The 15,117-nt window shown below is 41.4% G+C and overlaps 2 protein-coding genes across 2 annotated transcripts; one reads left to right on the top strand and one right to left on the bottom strand.

Annotated features, from left to right (window-relative positions):
* The first annotated feature begins 630 nt into the window (after positions 1 to 630).
* On the top strand, positions 631 to 6,028 carry ankrd53 (ankyrin repeat domain 53). Its single transcript, XM_050067172.1, has 6 exons — positions 631 to 684; positions 923 to 1,016; positions 1,571 to 1,770; positions 2,089 to 2,253; positions 2,360 to 2,480; positions 3,533 to 6,028. Exons 1-6 carry the CDS (start codon positions 632 to 634, stop codon positions 4,097 to 4,099), a joined length of 1,200 nt encoding a protein of 399 aa, XP_049923129.1. The 5' UTR covers position 631; the 3' UTR covers positions 4,100 to 6,028.
* Positions 6,029 to 8,027: 1,999 nt separating this feature from the next.
* tex261 (testis expressed 261) lies at positions 8,028 to 15,046 on the bottom strand. Its single transcript, XM_050067173.1, has 6 exons — positions 14,865 to 15,046; positions 12,202 to 12,281; positions 11,928 to 12,081; positions 11,070 to 11,137; positions 10,836 to 10,938; positions 8,028 to 8,589 (listed from the first exon to the last, which is right to left on the bottom strand). Exons 1-6 carry the CDS (start codon positions 14,932 to 14,934, stop codon positions 8,474 to 8,476), a joined length of 591 nt encoding a protein of 196 aa, XP_049923130.1. The 5' UTR covers positions 14,935 to 15,046; the 3' UTR covers positions 8,028 to 8,473.
* Between the last annotated feature and the right edge of the window lie 71 nt (positions 15,047 to 15,117).

Below are 15,117 nucleotides of genomic sequence, written 5' to 3'. Positions count from 1 at the left end.
TGTTTAAAAAAAAAACAAAACACATTTTTACCAAATGTTTGGGTTACAATAATATCCCACGGCGGGTGGGCACCGAAGTGTTTAATCTCAAGTTTTACTTAAAAAGGCAGAGTTTTAAGTTTCTACAAGACGACTGTCAGTAACAGTTACCGTTCACTGTGACGCAGTTACTGAAAGACATAACGGCTGCCAACGTTACGTGGAAAACAGCAAATCACATTGCAGCAGCTGACAGGTAATCAGCTTTGGGCATGCGCAGTGTTGTTTCCCAATACCCGAGACATTTAAATGTAATACTTTATTATTGTACTGCCCTGCACTTTTATCGTATGTTACCTCTTTTGTTTTTGAAATGCTATTGTTCTTTTATATATTTAACGTGTTTATTATTTCTGATGATTGTATTTGTTGTTGAAATTCAATAAAGGTTTTTTTTTTTCCAAAATAAAAAATGTTTAAAAGAAAATGCAATTCTAAAACTATTACATCCGGTTTCTGAACTTTAATAATAATAATTCCTAAAAAGATGTGACGTAGTAGTAACATCTATACAAACTGCATGCAGTTTGCATGTGACTGAGTTGTCATAAATCAGAGTTCGTGTCCTAGTTACCACGTTTCCACGGCAACCATGGAAGCTGTCAACAAACCCGGAAAACGGAGACGTGGGAGATGTAAAAACAGGTAAATAACTTTAACAATATCTAAGTTTACAGCTTATATTTCTGTGCGTGGATATACATCTTTATACACGAGTCGCTTTGAGCGCTTTAGTTTGATGTATGGGCCATTTTAAACGTCACATGACTGTAGTCTGAAATATTTCCAATTTGGTGTAAGTTAGCTTCAATCTCTCTTGTGCTAGAAGGTATCAACAGACTGGTATTTACAGGCATCATTTCTGTGTGGTGTCATTTTGTAGGAAACTTCCTTCCAAAGCTCTCCCTGACGGACACATGTTTCCAGCTGTTGGTGGTGGGAGTCCAGAGAAGCCGGATGTCAGTGTGAACAGTCAGGTAGGCTCATTAACATCACAGTATGGTAACAGATATGCTGTAGATGCTTGTCCACTCCTGTGGCATAATGCAAAGGGGAGTGAAGTGATGGTCCAATAAAATACCCCACTCCAACCAAATACCAAATGCAAATATTGTCTACACCAATAAAAGTAAAAAGTCAGCATTAAAAAGTTGATTTAAAAAGTCTTGACTCACAGAGAGGAAAGGTGCCGTGATGTGATTATTGATGTGTTATCCTGTAGGCCTGAATCTAATTTTACCATTTTGGGTGTTATTGAAAAATAAAAATGCAATCAAACGAACAAGGGTAAACCTTAATCTGTAAGTAGCTGCTGCTTTGAATTCATTAAAAGCACGCACTTTCACAAAGTAGAAACAGTCAAATAAATTGCCTTTAAAAATTAACTGGTGCAGCACATTACTAAATGAACTTCATGTCCACCTTTCCTTGCTTGTCAGATGTAAGAAATACTGATGGCTCCTCTGTATTTCAGCAGTGTCAGTGAGAAAACAATTATAACTGTATGGATGACTTGTGTTTCACTCTCCAGGGTTTGTCAGCACTCCACGTGGCCTGCCTTTACGGCCAGCTGGCTGCTGTTCAGCTCCTGGTGGAGTGCAGGCTGGGGTGGATCGACAGCAGTGATCTCCAGGGTCGCCGGCCTGTTCACATGGTCCTGTCTCCCCGGAGCTCACCCAACACCTTCCGGTGCCTCAGATACCTGCTGGAGCACGGGGCTGACGTCAATGTGTAGGGGCCTGATTTTGTGAATGACTGCTTTGTGCAAGTTTTTGGAAGCTTTATTTTCTATCAAGCACCCATTTATAACTTCTGTCAGCTGGATCCAGTGGCGAAAAGCAAAATTCTGATTAAAATGAGATGATGGTGAAAGTTTATAGCTGCTGTTGGAAGCGATAATGACGGTATTATGGTAATGATGATGATTATGATGGGAAAAAGTAATGTTGATGATGATGATGATGATAACAGCAGCAATGATGATGACACTGGAAATAATGATGAAGCTGAGAAGACAGAGTTTTAAGTATACTTTTTTCTTAAAACCAGCACCACAGATTCAGGGACGACCCCACTGCACCTGGCCGCCTCTGAAGGCCTCCTGGACTGCACAGAGAGCCTCGTGCAGGCCGGAGCAGACGTGTTGGCCCAGGACAGCATGGGACACACCCCACTGGATTTGGCCCGCATCTGGTGCCGCAGGGATGTAGCAAGGTAACGAGCTTTAAGAATAAATCACACTTAAAATAAAAGATAAATTAAACTGTTTCAGGTAAAATTGACTTGTTCTCTTAAACAGACTTGTTGTGTTTTTGTGCAGGTATCTGAAGAACTGCCTGTGGCAGACACATAAGAAGAAAGAAATGAAGGAGAGGAGGCTAGTTCAAACTTTATACAGTGATCTCGTGGATATGGTCAAACTGAATGATCTCAATAAAAAGGTTAGTAGGTATGTTGTGGAACGCACAGATAACTCCCAAACTGTGATAAAATCAGGAAAACATTCACATATTATAACACTTTTTTTGTATTCTGATAAAGAAGGACTTTCATGGTGAAGAGGGAGCTGAGCCAGAAGGCAAAGCTTTCAATTCACTGGTCCATCTACGTCCCAAAATTCACCTGTGGTCATGAGCTCTGGGTAGTGACCGAAAGAATGAGGTTGCAGATGCAAGTGGCCGAAATGAGTTTCCTCTGTGGGGTGTCTGGACTCAGCCTTAGAGATAGGGTAAGGAGCTCTGACATCCGGAAGGAGCTCGGAGTAGAGCCGCTGCTCCTTCACGTCAAAAGGGGTCAGTTGAGGTGGTTCGGGCATCTGATCAGGGTTCCTCCTGGGCACCTCTCATTAGAGGTGTTTTGGGCACGTCACACTGGTAGGAGGCCCCGGGGCAGACCCAGAACATGCTGAGGGGATTACATATCTCGTCTGCAGACTGGCTGCACACATAACAAGCCATCCATCCATTCCAGTAAATTGAAAGCTTGGCCTTCAGGACCAGCTCCCTCTTCACCACGATGGTCCGGCAGAACATCTGCATCTCTGCAGATGCCGCACCAATCAGCCTGTGAGCCAATGAGATACATTTTCTTGCGCTGAACACTAGAGGTGCACTCTGTATACTATGCGGAAGTATGGACACAAAACAAAACTGTGTAAAAATGAGATGTGAAGGGGCTCTGTGTGAAGTTCAGAGCATATAAGTGATCTGTACACAGTTCTCAACATGGAGGTGGCTTTGCTGGTGGCTAGCAGCTAACAATGCTAACTCCATAGACCTTCTTGAAGAGGTGGACTCAGTCCGGTTACAAATGAACTCTCAAATGAAACATTAGTTCTAACTGTAAGATTTAAACTATCCGTTTTTTTGTTGTTGTTTTTTTACCAGTGAAATCGTATTCAGTGTTTTTGATTTTCTTTTCATGCTATATAATATTTGCAGCATTTTTCTAACATATCAAACATCTAATCACACTTTTCCGTGTCCATTTTCAGACGCTTATTGATGTGAAGGTGGCAGAGTGGGTGAAGAATAAAGGTTTTCCTCTCCTAAAGGATTTCTCCCCCAGAGTCTTGGTGAGCCAGTACCACACCCAGTGCCTCTCATCAGATCAGAACACTTCTAACCCAAAACATGCCAAGCACCCATTGAAGCACCAGCCAGAAGGTCCTCTGGAGGACACCAGCACCTCCACTAAGCCACCTCCAGCCTCATCGTCCAGACCCTGGACCATCTTCATGGGCCTCCAGCCAGAGAAACCTCCCAGAGAGCCAGACCTCAGGGGTAATGTCACGGTGTGGAGGGGCCACAGCAGCAGGCAGCCTCAATACTCCACCAAGTGGGACAGCACACGTCGCCCGGCCCCTGATGTGCCTCTGGATGTCCTGGAGAGGGTGTTGTTCCCCAGAGCCTTCCCCTCCAGGATCGCCTCCCCTCGGTACTTTGAGCCACAGGACATAATGGATGTCCAGCACAGAGGATACCCCCAGGGGCGGAGCACCTCCCCCTGGACAGAAGTGGCCATGCACCTGGCTGAGGCGCTGGAGCCTGGGCACTATTGATCATCACACTGTGATATTGAAACGCTTCAGCTGGAACTGAGATTACGGATGTGTTTAAAATATGTATTAAATCTCATCTAGTATTAAATTCTTCATATATTTTACTTAGGTGGAGGTGGAAACAACATGAAGAAGAAGAATTAACATAACAGTAAAACTACTAACAGTAATAATTATTAAACATTATTAATTATATTTTTATTATTTGTTAACAGTTAAATAACTATTAACTGAAGCTTAATTAACCATCAACTAACTATTTATTGATGATAGTTGATGATAATTAAGTGTTACCATTACAATACTACATGTAATGTTATAATTTCAAGCATTTTAAGAGTTTGTTATTTAACATGTTATACACTATGTTAAAGGTTAGTAATTGGTTTATAAAGCGTCTATAAACATTGGATAGCTATTATAAAGTTGCAACGGATGATTATAATGCTTTACTAAATGGTAAATTAACACTGGAAATCTATAAATATTATATCGGCGGCCGTATTATACATAAGTTCCAATGTTAATAGATGCACTACACAATATTTATTAACCATTTAACAAAGTGTTAAAACCATCAGTTGCAACTTTGATAGTAATCCAAATAATGTTTATAGACGCTTTACAAACCAATTAACCATTAATAAATACTCAATATAGTATAGAAAATATTGTAATATTTGAAACAAGAACAACTGTTAAAATAACATAAATCATAGCATTACTAATATTTAATTAACACTATTGTTTCATTGTTTATTATAAAGTGTTACCATTGTGATTAGAGGACTCTATTTTAGGGAAACATGTTGTATAGGCACAACAGCAGACTAACAAAATAACCTGCCACCCCACGACCTCAGCTCAAAGTGACAAAATTAAAAATGCCACACGCTCCAGACGCTGTGCCTCCAAAAAGCGGGGTGAGCGGAGGGGTGAGTGAAAGGTGAGAAAACCTCAGTGAACTGGGTCACCTGTCTCAGATGTATCCCTGCACTTTCACTGCTCCCCCGGGGACCTGACTCGGGATCCAGGTGAGGGCTTGTCAACAGCATGTGTGTAACTGCGAGCTGTGGCCTGTCAGCTGAGGGTATGTGTGTGTGTCGTGGTTTTGTCTTCTTCCTTTACTTCACAAAGCACTTCACACCTCAGTGGGGGTCAAAGTGCACACCAGCCTCAACCTGGTGCGCCCACTGTGACCGAGCCACATGGGACTTGGATAACATAATGTCATCCGGTGACGCTGTCTGGCACACATGCACACACACACATATTTTGAGTGGAGTTCAGGGTGTGACAACAGTACAATCCATCGCACTGCGAATAAAATTTACCACTGAATGGGTGAATTAAGCTGATTTAATTGGAAATGACGAGGCTCAGCACATCCATTTTTGCCTTTATTTCCTTGAACACCAACCTGTGAAAAGAACCATTTAATCTGCCGGTTATTTCAACAAAATCTTTTATTATACATTTGTGTGCATACCAGCCTACAATGAATCGCACTCTGTAATTGGTAAAAAAAAAAAATTCGGCCTCTTTAACGGCGCTTTCATCAAACCACTTTAAGCAGCTTTTGTCCCCCGACGCGTGTAAGCTTGCAGGAGTCATTGCACAAGTTCGATCTTAACAAGTGTTTCATTTGTCGTCTGATGTCGGGTTAACTCAACAATCAATGTACAAAAATCACTTTGTTATTACTGTGAATTTTTAAAAACAGTCCAAAAATAACAGGCTGGTCGCAGGCTACAGCGCTGGTGATTAATGACTCTGGAGATGCAAGAGAAGAATAAAAATCTTTACCTAGTGCATGGTTTCTGTGGCCACATGTAAACAATCCACACTGGGAGACTTCCATTGTAGCTAACTTTAATTTAGGGGTGTTTCAATTATAAAAGTAATCCTTTCCAATTGCCCTTAACAGCCCTTTTTTCATCAATGTGATCTGACGGGGCAGGGAGTATTTACATGTCACATACTGTAATTAAAACCAGACATTTCCATCGATCAGAACCTGATTCCTTACAACTTTAAAAGGAACACTTCACCCCACAAAATGACCATTTGTTTGTCAGTTACTTACCCCAAGTTATGTTAAATACATGATGAAAACTTAGTTTTTCTGGTATGCCTCCATTGTGAACGAAGAATCCAAAAATTGAGTAAATTCTTGATGAATTGAAGTAAAAGGGGTCCATGCTTAACAACGACAAAACTATACTAATACATCCGTTTACAGACTCTCACACAAGTCGTGCAGTATAATCCAAGTTTGATTTATCCAGTCTTACGCTCAGTATTTCCCAAACATACAGCTCTTTCTGATGTGAAGCTGAACTTGGAGTGAAACTTACCAATGCTGTCTTCAAAGCCAGACTCCATTGACATAAACTGTAATTTTACCTCACTGAACACAGGAGTTGTTTGTCTACCACTGCCTTGAACACTTACGTGGAATTTATACTTCTGCATTGAATCTACACCATAGCCTGACGTGCACCTCCCCAGAAATGTAACTACACGTCGCAGCGACGCAGACCTTCTGTCTATTTCTCTAAGCTGAAACCATTTCCCTCAGTGGAAACAAAGCTTTTACTTTAATTTCACAGATAATAAACAATAAACTGTGAAGACAACAACGCCTCCACAAAAATAGCATTTTAAGTCTTGTGTGTGATTTATCCTGGCTTCATATGAGCAGAGGAAATCTCTGCTCATTGCGTGGCTAATTTATACAATGTAAAATGCCATAGGCTTGTGCTAATAACGTTAGCATGTTGTATTTGTTTGGAAAACGTGTTTAGTATAAGACAGTTGTTTTGTTGGTGAACCTTGTTTGTTGTAATGGAGATGAATTTTGTAACGTTACCTTTGTTAAATGTTGCTGTTGTCCCTGGTTTTATATGAGTAGAGGAAAAGTCCGCTGGCTGCTAGGCTAATTTATACAATGTAAAATGCCATAGGCTTGTGCTAAAAACATTAGCATGTTGTATTTGTGGGGAAAATGTGTCCAGAAAAAGACAAATGTTTGTCTGTGAATGCTGCGAGTTATAGTGAAGCTGATTTGTGTTCTTTTGTGTGTTTTGAATTGACTAGGCATTCACAGGAACCCTGCCACTGACTCGTGTTTTGGAGGTGTAACTGCAGAGTGACACAGACACACCACCGCACAAGTATAAATGCTCAGCACGGCGTAGCCTACAGTGTAAGGTCTGCTGAACAAGTATAAATCCCGCTTCACTTTGTGTTGTTGTGGGACCGAAGTAACCCTTTAAAACACCAAAGTAACACATTAACAGAAACAAACTACTGATTGATGCAGCAGTAGACCAGCAGCTTCCATGTTTAGAAAGATAAAAAATACTGTTTTTGAGAGTCTGGATTTGAAGAGAGAATTGACAAGTTTAACTTTTCGGTCAGTCAGAAAGAGCTGTCTGTTTGGGAAGTCCTGAACATACAACTGGATAAATGAGACTTATACTGCACAGTGTGAGAGTTTGTAAACAGATGTTTTCATAAAGATTTGCTTTTGCGGTCTCCGTTGATGACACCAATTTCTAAAGAATTTCACCATTTTTGGATTCTTCGTTCACTCTGGAGGGAGTCAAGTGTTCCTTAGACTGCACTTTGTCATTTGCAGTAATCTCAATAAGCACTTCTGTGGCGACCTGTGGCAATCAACCTGCAGCTGGTTTGCCATGTTAACACTTATCTCCTTTCAAGGATCACTTCACATCAAAATCCAAACTTGATCAGGATTTAGCCAGAGAGTATTAAGCTATCTAATTTATCTCCAAACTTCTTAGTCTGAGGAGACACAAAGTTTTCACTAGTCGTATTTTGTCTCCTAACCTGTCTGTGATGCTACTTTGTGTATTGAATCTGACCAAATATAAGACCTACAACACACAAATGACAGCAGATCTCATCTCAAGAAGAAAAGTGATACTGATTTATCTGCCAAAGTCAAAACATACAGGTATTTTGGTGGTTGTTAATTCCAGACCCTTCACACACATATCAAAGCTTAAAAAATGGAGGAGTCTGACATGACATTAAGAAAGCGTTGCACTACGGACAAGATCCCTACTAAGAGGTCTCTAGTAGATGTTGTTGGCAGTCAGTACAGACAGACAGAAAAACAAAGAGAGACAAACATGGCCTGTGTAAACTCGTGGGCTCGTCCAGCAGGAAGCTCTGTTTATTGGTCCGTCCTCTTCGTGTGCTCTTCTTCCACTTTGGCCACTGTTTCGTTTTAGTCCCATCCAGAAACAAATTTCCAAAGTCCTTCCTGCTTCCCCTTAATCTGCAACACATACACTTACTCACACACACCCTGACCCCCGAGGCTGCACCACGAGTCCAAGCTCCTCAGTACATTTTCTGTCGGCTGGGCAGCACTGCCTCTTTGAGGAAGGAGAACACGAGGAGGATCCCAGACCTCTTCCCCCTCTTGCCCTTGGTGAAGTAATTAGACACCACATCATCTAGAGAAAGAAAAAGGAAAGGGCATTTGTTACCATTGTTATCTCGTTATCATGTGTTATGCTGTGTGTGTGTATCTAGCTAACTACTGGACCTATCAGCCTAATATTTTTGGTGCCCATTTATGACTGTATGCTTCATGGCCTCTCGTGGTTGCAGTGATGATTGACTGTTTTATAGGTCATTGACTACTGACTCCTCACTCCTGTTAACTGGCTGGTAGAGGCTTCAAGTCATCAACAACATCACGAAGCAAAAGGCATTTCGGGCTATGAACTGAGCTAAACACAAGCCTTACCTAGTCTGTTGAAGGCCACATTTTCATGGCTAAAAAACATCCAAACAAAAGTCTTATTTTGAACTGGAGCACCTGCAGATTGATTCCATATCTGCTATGTCATGATCCACTAAAGTTAAGCACCACATGAGATCAATAAATCCCAGTTTTTCTTTTTTTTTGGCGACCATCTTGATTGTAAGGGAGCTGGGAATGATTGATGGACTTTATTTGATAAATTAAAGTTCAGTAGACAAATGTGCATACACTACTAGATTTCATCAAGATATTGAGATAAAGTCACATGACATGTTACCATAGTGGTCCTGGAACTAGGCTAGTACCCCTTTTTGACAGTCATGGGCTGGCTCAGCCTTGCTTGGTTTGGTTTCAGCCACTAGCAGGGATTTGCATTTCCATCACAACAGGGCTACCTGCTTGAAGATGTGTCTTAAACTGATATCAGCTTGTCTTGAGTGATGACGCTTAAAAGCAGTGGGCTGATCCATGGCTATAGTCCCCTGTTATTTTTATTGCAGTGCAGGTAAAAGAAGTTTACTTGTTGGAGGTGAGCTGTTTGCAGAGGTGCAGTAAGAGCCTGTTGTCTGCAGCTCTTCATCAACATCTCACTGTGGCTGTCTCTGATTTCACTCTTCCTCCCTGCCCTGCCGTATTTTTACACTTGTCTTAATTAAAGAAAAGCCTCTAACAAAGTTCCGCTAATTCAGTGATTACACATTTCACTTCCTATAGATTCTTCGCAATTAAAGTCCCCTGTTTTTTGTTAAGTAAAAAGTTTTATTGTGAAGCAGCAAAATAAGGAAATGTTGAGTTTCTAATACAGCTGAAAGCGAACATGAAACAGTGAAATAAATCAGATATCTAAAGTAAAAACAGGACGCAGGAGAGAAACTAAACTCCAAACTACAGAGATTCAGCTAGAAGCTACAAAAGCACTGAGAGCTGAACACAGGGAGCTTTAAAAACTCTGGGCTCCTGCAGACAGAGGTGAGGGGAGTCTTGCAACACACACGGCTTGCTTGAAGGGGAGAAGGGGGTCATTGGGGGTTGGCTGCAGTCGGTGAGACGTCACCGCTACCCGCATGAGGGCCCAGCTTTTGGACCTACTCTGGAGAAGGTCTATCTCTGGCGCAGCTCTGTGTGGCACGGTGCCTCTAAATTGGTAATGGAAATGCAAATCGGTGCAGCGTGGCTTGACTCCATAGGAGGCAGGCAGGAATAGTGAATGACATGTATATGCTACTGATGCTACTTATATCCCACTTTTAAATGAATTAATCTAATAAAAAAGCAAACAAACATAAGAACATCAATGTTACACTGTCATAAAAACTGTCCTGGAAAGGATGTTTCACTAACTTACTCAGCATCCATTTTTTCAGCTGTTTCTTAAAACTATTCAGAGAATGGGCAGATTTAATTTCCTTTGGGACTGACTCCACTTCTCCCTTCTGTGTAGAGGAATGTACTTCTCCTTACTTTGCTTCTTGGATTGAGCTGTTTCGGGTTAGATACACTAGCTCTCGTTTTCAGGCCATGAGAGTCCCGAACATACTGAAAACTGGGAGCAACTGTTCTTTGATTGGGAGGGGAGAGGAAGGTAGGGAGAGCGTTTAATTGGACACTGTGTCAAAGGTGTGTCTCCACATAGCCCATCTACTCTGATTACACCTTGATAATGTGACCTGCATAACGTCTTCCATTCATTCCACTACTGTCACGCATACACACTGAACACACAGCCTGCCCTGCTCTCCCTGACAAATACATGGTTTTCCCTTAATTTCAATGCTTATAAAAAAGGTTTAAGTGTAAGAGATCTAAGAATATCCTCAGTTCCTCAAAGAGAACTTGTGAAGATAGAGAGAATCCAATAAAACATACTAAGCACTCAACTGCTACCAGTGCTCCAATCAGAAACAGCTAAAGAGACAAAAAGAAAAGCCTCACCTCCTTGTTGCATGGTGGACGGAAGCACATTTTCCCCCGCTGACAGTGACACAAAGAAGGCGAAGGGGATCACCCACAGGCAGATGGTGAAGTACGCCAGCACCTAAATGCCAAATGCAAGATTATAAGACAAGTAAAGGAGAAATTTTAATGGCAAAAAAATCTTTTTCATATTCCCAAAATAACACTATATCAAAGGCAGTGCATGGTGTCACAAATGTGGGATGAAATTACCTCTGAGAATGGATAATACTCTTGTGCAAAGTACTGGAAGGCCATATAATGGTTCACCACTACCAACACTGGAGAGTGAAGAGAAAGGAGAAGAAATTATGTTGGTAAAGTAAAACAGGACAAGAAAACTGTGTGTTGGTTCAACTTAATATTCTCACACAAGAGTCTTTTGCTGACTGAATGAAAGGAAGACATTTTTTAGCTTCATAGAAATACCTGGAAGCATCTATTCTTACTGTTCTTTTCAAGAGTAACTAAAGTATTTTTAACCTGGGCCCTATTTCCACATTTTTGTGTCTAAGTAACTGATGGGAACGACGTCAATTTTGGGCGACTAAAACTGATTCTTTTTGCCACTGACAGGCTCAGATTGTTATTTTAAGTGTCTAACGACCTTATGGAAAGGATCCCTACAGAGATAGACCTTTTTGTTAAAGAGTACAGTCCTTTTTGTTTAACCAGATACAGCCCTGAAATCGCCACCACCAAACCCACCAGACTCCATTTCGGGCTATTTTTTTGAAAAAGGTCTATCTCTGTAGGGATCCTTTCCATAATGTTGTCGGACACAAATGAGCCTGTCAGTGGCAAAAACAAAAACTTTTAGTGGATGGAAATTGACGGTGCAAACGTGTCCCGAATGGTTACACTGCAGCCTGTTTCGCAGCTGAAGCGCTCTCGCTCACTACTGGACTAATTTCAAGAATGATTGTTCCCATTAGTCAGACACAAAAAAGGGGAAAACAGGTTCCAGGTTGAGAAATACCGAAGTTACCCTTTAGGTGAAGCTGATATCAGTTGCTCTGTTTTAAGAAATCAACAGGCTAATAATCCAAAGCCAGTGTCTGCCACACTTACCACAGGAGAGGATGAAGTTTGGGGAGCTCAGCAGTATGTAGGGGAACGTCTGCAGGAGGCCGAAGTACACCAGGTTGGTGAACAGGCCGACTCCCACCATCAACATTGGGAAGCCTTCAAAAAGATAGAGACCTGCCAGCACACCTGTCGAGAACTGAACACATGCACACAGTGACACAGAGCACAGACGTTGTTAACTGAATGTTTTATTGCAGTATATTCTTAAAAATAAGTGCATAAAGAAAATGACATTGATCTATAGCTGCTTACTCACCATAATCATGTATTTTATTATTCGACTGGTGGCTACTGTATATTCTTCTATTAGTTCTGCCAGGTAGTACAGGCCAGCAGCTGGGTGAAGACGGAGATAAGATGATCAGCAACCAAACAGGAACAACAACAAAAACAGAGAGACGGAATTCTTTGTCACTGTGCTGGAAGTCAACACAGTGACAGCCCTAGTTTTAAACCTATTTTTTGCTGGTGAAAATTAGCATTGGCATTGTCACAGTTAACCACAGGCTGTGAATGCTACATGCTAACCAAGGTAGCAGCTCATGTTAGGGTTGGCTCGAGCCTCTCATCCAAATATGGTCACCTCAGGCCACTTCAGGCTCCAAAAACATTGCTTTGCTATCCAAAGATCTGGTGCTATCTACACTGCAGTCAACAGTAACACTGTTTTAAACTAGTTATGATACAGTACCTGAGTTTAGATGCTTCTACCAAAATGACACTTGAAATAATTATCATTCAGTGCCTTGCTTTGAGGAATATTGACACACTATTCTACAAATCTCTTCTCAAAAGTCCTCAAATTTTAAAGGTTACTGATTTTTTTGGGAAAAACGTTGAAAGAAATCTCTAAATAACTGATGACAGGATACATAAAGAAGAGTATACATCTGACCAGAGATTCAAGGCCAGCTTCAGCACTTGACAGTTTTCCTTCTTGGTGCTTAAAAACAAATTTCAGTGAGTAAATAAAAGGTACTGAGATTCAAAACCTCTCCCCAGTGAACAGCCGAGGCAAAGCAAGAAAGGCGAGTGCGTTAATAAAAACTAATGGGCAAAACAGACATGACCCACAATTACTGAGCACATGTGGAATGAGGGCGAAACACAGCCGAAAAGACTATACGTCAAAACTTGTATGCCAGGGGGCTGAGAAGGTGACGGCTCATGGGAGCCCGAGAGCTTCATCACGCAAAGGCAATCAGCACTTTCTAAAAGACAGAGTCAAAAGAAAAAGAGAGGGAAGAATAGTGACAGCAAACTGCCTTGCTCTTTTAAATTTAATAAATCAAGACTGACACTCCCTGTATACTTGGTGCCTCCTCTCAGCTCTGGACAACACGAACACAATAAATAAAATATGAACCAAAAAAGTCAAATGAGGCAATACTGAACAAGAAGTTCATGAGAGGCAACAAACGGCAGTAAGTGAGGTCCTCATTGGTAACAAATCCTGTCCATGCCACTTTCCAATAAACATATCTACTGTCTACATCAGTAAATAATTTCCTGATGTTTCACAGACAGTTTGCTAATTAGTCCTTATGCAACAGGAATGCGATTGAAACGTGTAAAAACCCCTCAGAGAGCTTGATCCAGGCACCCTGATCCATTAGTCCATAGATAAAAATATTACAAACATGGGAGAGACAGAAAGACAGAAGAGAAAGCTGCACAGAGTAGCAGACATCCATACATTTCAGTCCACAAAGGGACAAACAAAATTAAAATCACTAATTATTAGATGGCAGTTTGCACAGGTAATTCTAAGTATAACATTCAGGAGATAAAATCAAACCTGACCTAACCCTAACTATAACTGACCCTTTATTATTAAATAGCAATAAAAAGAAGCTGCCCTATTAGAAAGAGGTGCTGTCACTTAATCTTATGAGGTTTCAGCCGGATTCAGTTGAGCAAACATGTAAATTCTTGTTCCTGGATCCAGTTTCTTTTTTCTTTTTTTACAAATGCAAATGAAAAAACAAGAGTACACAGACATACACCTGACAGGTGGGCCGGACGGAGTGTGACTGACAGACAGTCTGACAGTCAGCAGCCGCACCTGACAGCTGCAGCAGGTGTTACGTGGCCAGGTAACTACCTGGCAACGTGGACAGACAGAGAGGCTCTTTGCCAAGTTTTGTATCAACATAATATTGACCCTGCTTGTGACAGGCATGTGGACAGCATGTTAGGCAGCCATCTTGCCAAATAACCTTCCAACTAGTTTAATATAAATAAACGAAAATAGCTTCTTGCTAATGTTATATAGATTTGATGCATTAGCAGGCTGTTCGTGTTAGCTTACATGCTAACTCTCCTCTACAGACTGCTGCTGGATGCTACTGTATCTAGACTCTACTGCATACCAGACATCATGACCACATCAGCGTTATTTGCTGAGACATCAACCTAATCGATTAGTCAGAATCGATAAAAGGGGAGTGACGGGACGCTACATGCTAACAAGCTATTAGCAAACATCACTTCCAGCTGGTGTCTCCCATGTCCCAAAAACTACTTAAACATTAAAGTCAAATCAATATCTGCCTATATAATATTATCATTGTTTCGCCTGATGTGATATCGTTTGAAATATGTAACGTTGTCATTTTTGTTATGTACAAAAAAGAGCATTTTGTATTCGCTGCACACACCTTCATGTCCTAGAAAGCTAGCTAGCTAGCTAAACATGATATCAGTACTTCGGCGATTTGACACACGTAACCTATTTATTCTTAAGGCACAACTACTGTTTGTATTTGCGTTTTATTATGAACACATTATACAGTCGCCATTCTGTGAAAATAAGCCCCGTTAACGTGTAACGGAGCAGCTTCAAATGCTAACTCGGTCCGCTAGCATTAGCAAGCGACTATTAGCCAGCTCTTGCAGGGATTCCCAGCGTGCACTTACCTATTGCTAGAGTGACGAAGGATATCTGGATGACTAACGACAGCCAGCTGAGTAAATAAATAAACCACATCTCTCTGCATGTGAAACAACAAGCAAAAATATGAAAACAATAGAGTGCAGCTAGCTGGCTGCTAACTAACGCTGGAGCACCGGTCAAAGTTCCTGCCCCTGTGTTTTCAGTACAGGCTGAGGAGAGCAGAGAAGAAGGGCCCCGGGTGACGGAGGGACGGGGGTGTCTGGGTTGTAGCGCCAC

Source organism: Epinephelus moara, chromosome 17 (genome assembly GCF_006386435.1).
Source record: "Epinephelus moara isolate mb chromosome 17, YSFRI_EMoa_1.0, whole genome shotgun sequence".
NCBI lineage: Eukaryota > Metazoa > Chordata > Actinopteri > Perciformes > Serranidae > Epinephelus > Epinephelus moara.
Note: the sequence above shows the minus strand (reverse complement) of the source record. Positions and strands in the feature narration are given on the sequence as shown.

Bases quoted from the DNA above. Each gene is read 5' to 3' on its own strand.
- ankrd53 (XM_050067172.1), top strand. From the start codon at position 632: ATGGAAGCTGTCAACAAACCCGGAAAACGGAGACGTGGGAGATGTAAA. The intron at 1,017-1,570 runs GTAGGCTCATTA...TTCACTCTCCAG, and splicing joins ATGTCAGTGTGAACAGTCAG to GGTTTGTCAGCACTCCACGT. The intron at 1,771-2,088 runs GTAGGGGCCTGA...TCTTAAAACCAG, and splicing joins CACGGGGCTGACGTCAATGT to CACCACAGATTCAGGGACGA.
- tex261 (XM_050067173.1), bottom strand. From the start codon at position 14,934: ATGTGGTTTATTTATTTACTCAGCTGGCTGTCGTTAGTCATCCAGATA. The intron at 11,138-11,927 runs GTAAGTGTGGCA...TTCACTCTCCAG, and splicing joins AAACTTCATCCTCTCCTGTG to TGTTGGTAGTGGTGAACCAT. The intron at 8,590-10,835 runs GTGAGGCTTTTC...TTCTTTCTCTAG, and splicing joins GTCCACCATGCAACAAGGAG to ATGATGTGGTGTCTAATTAC.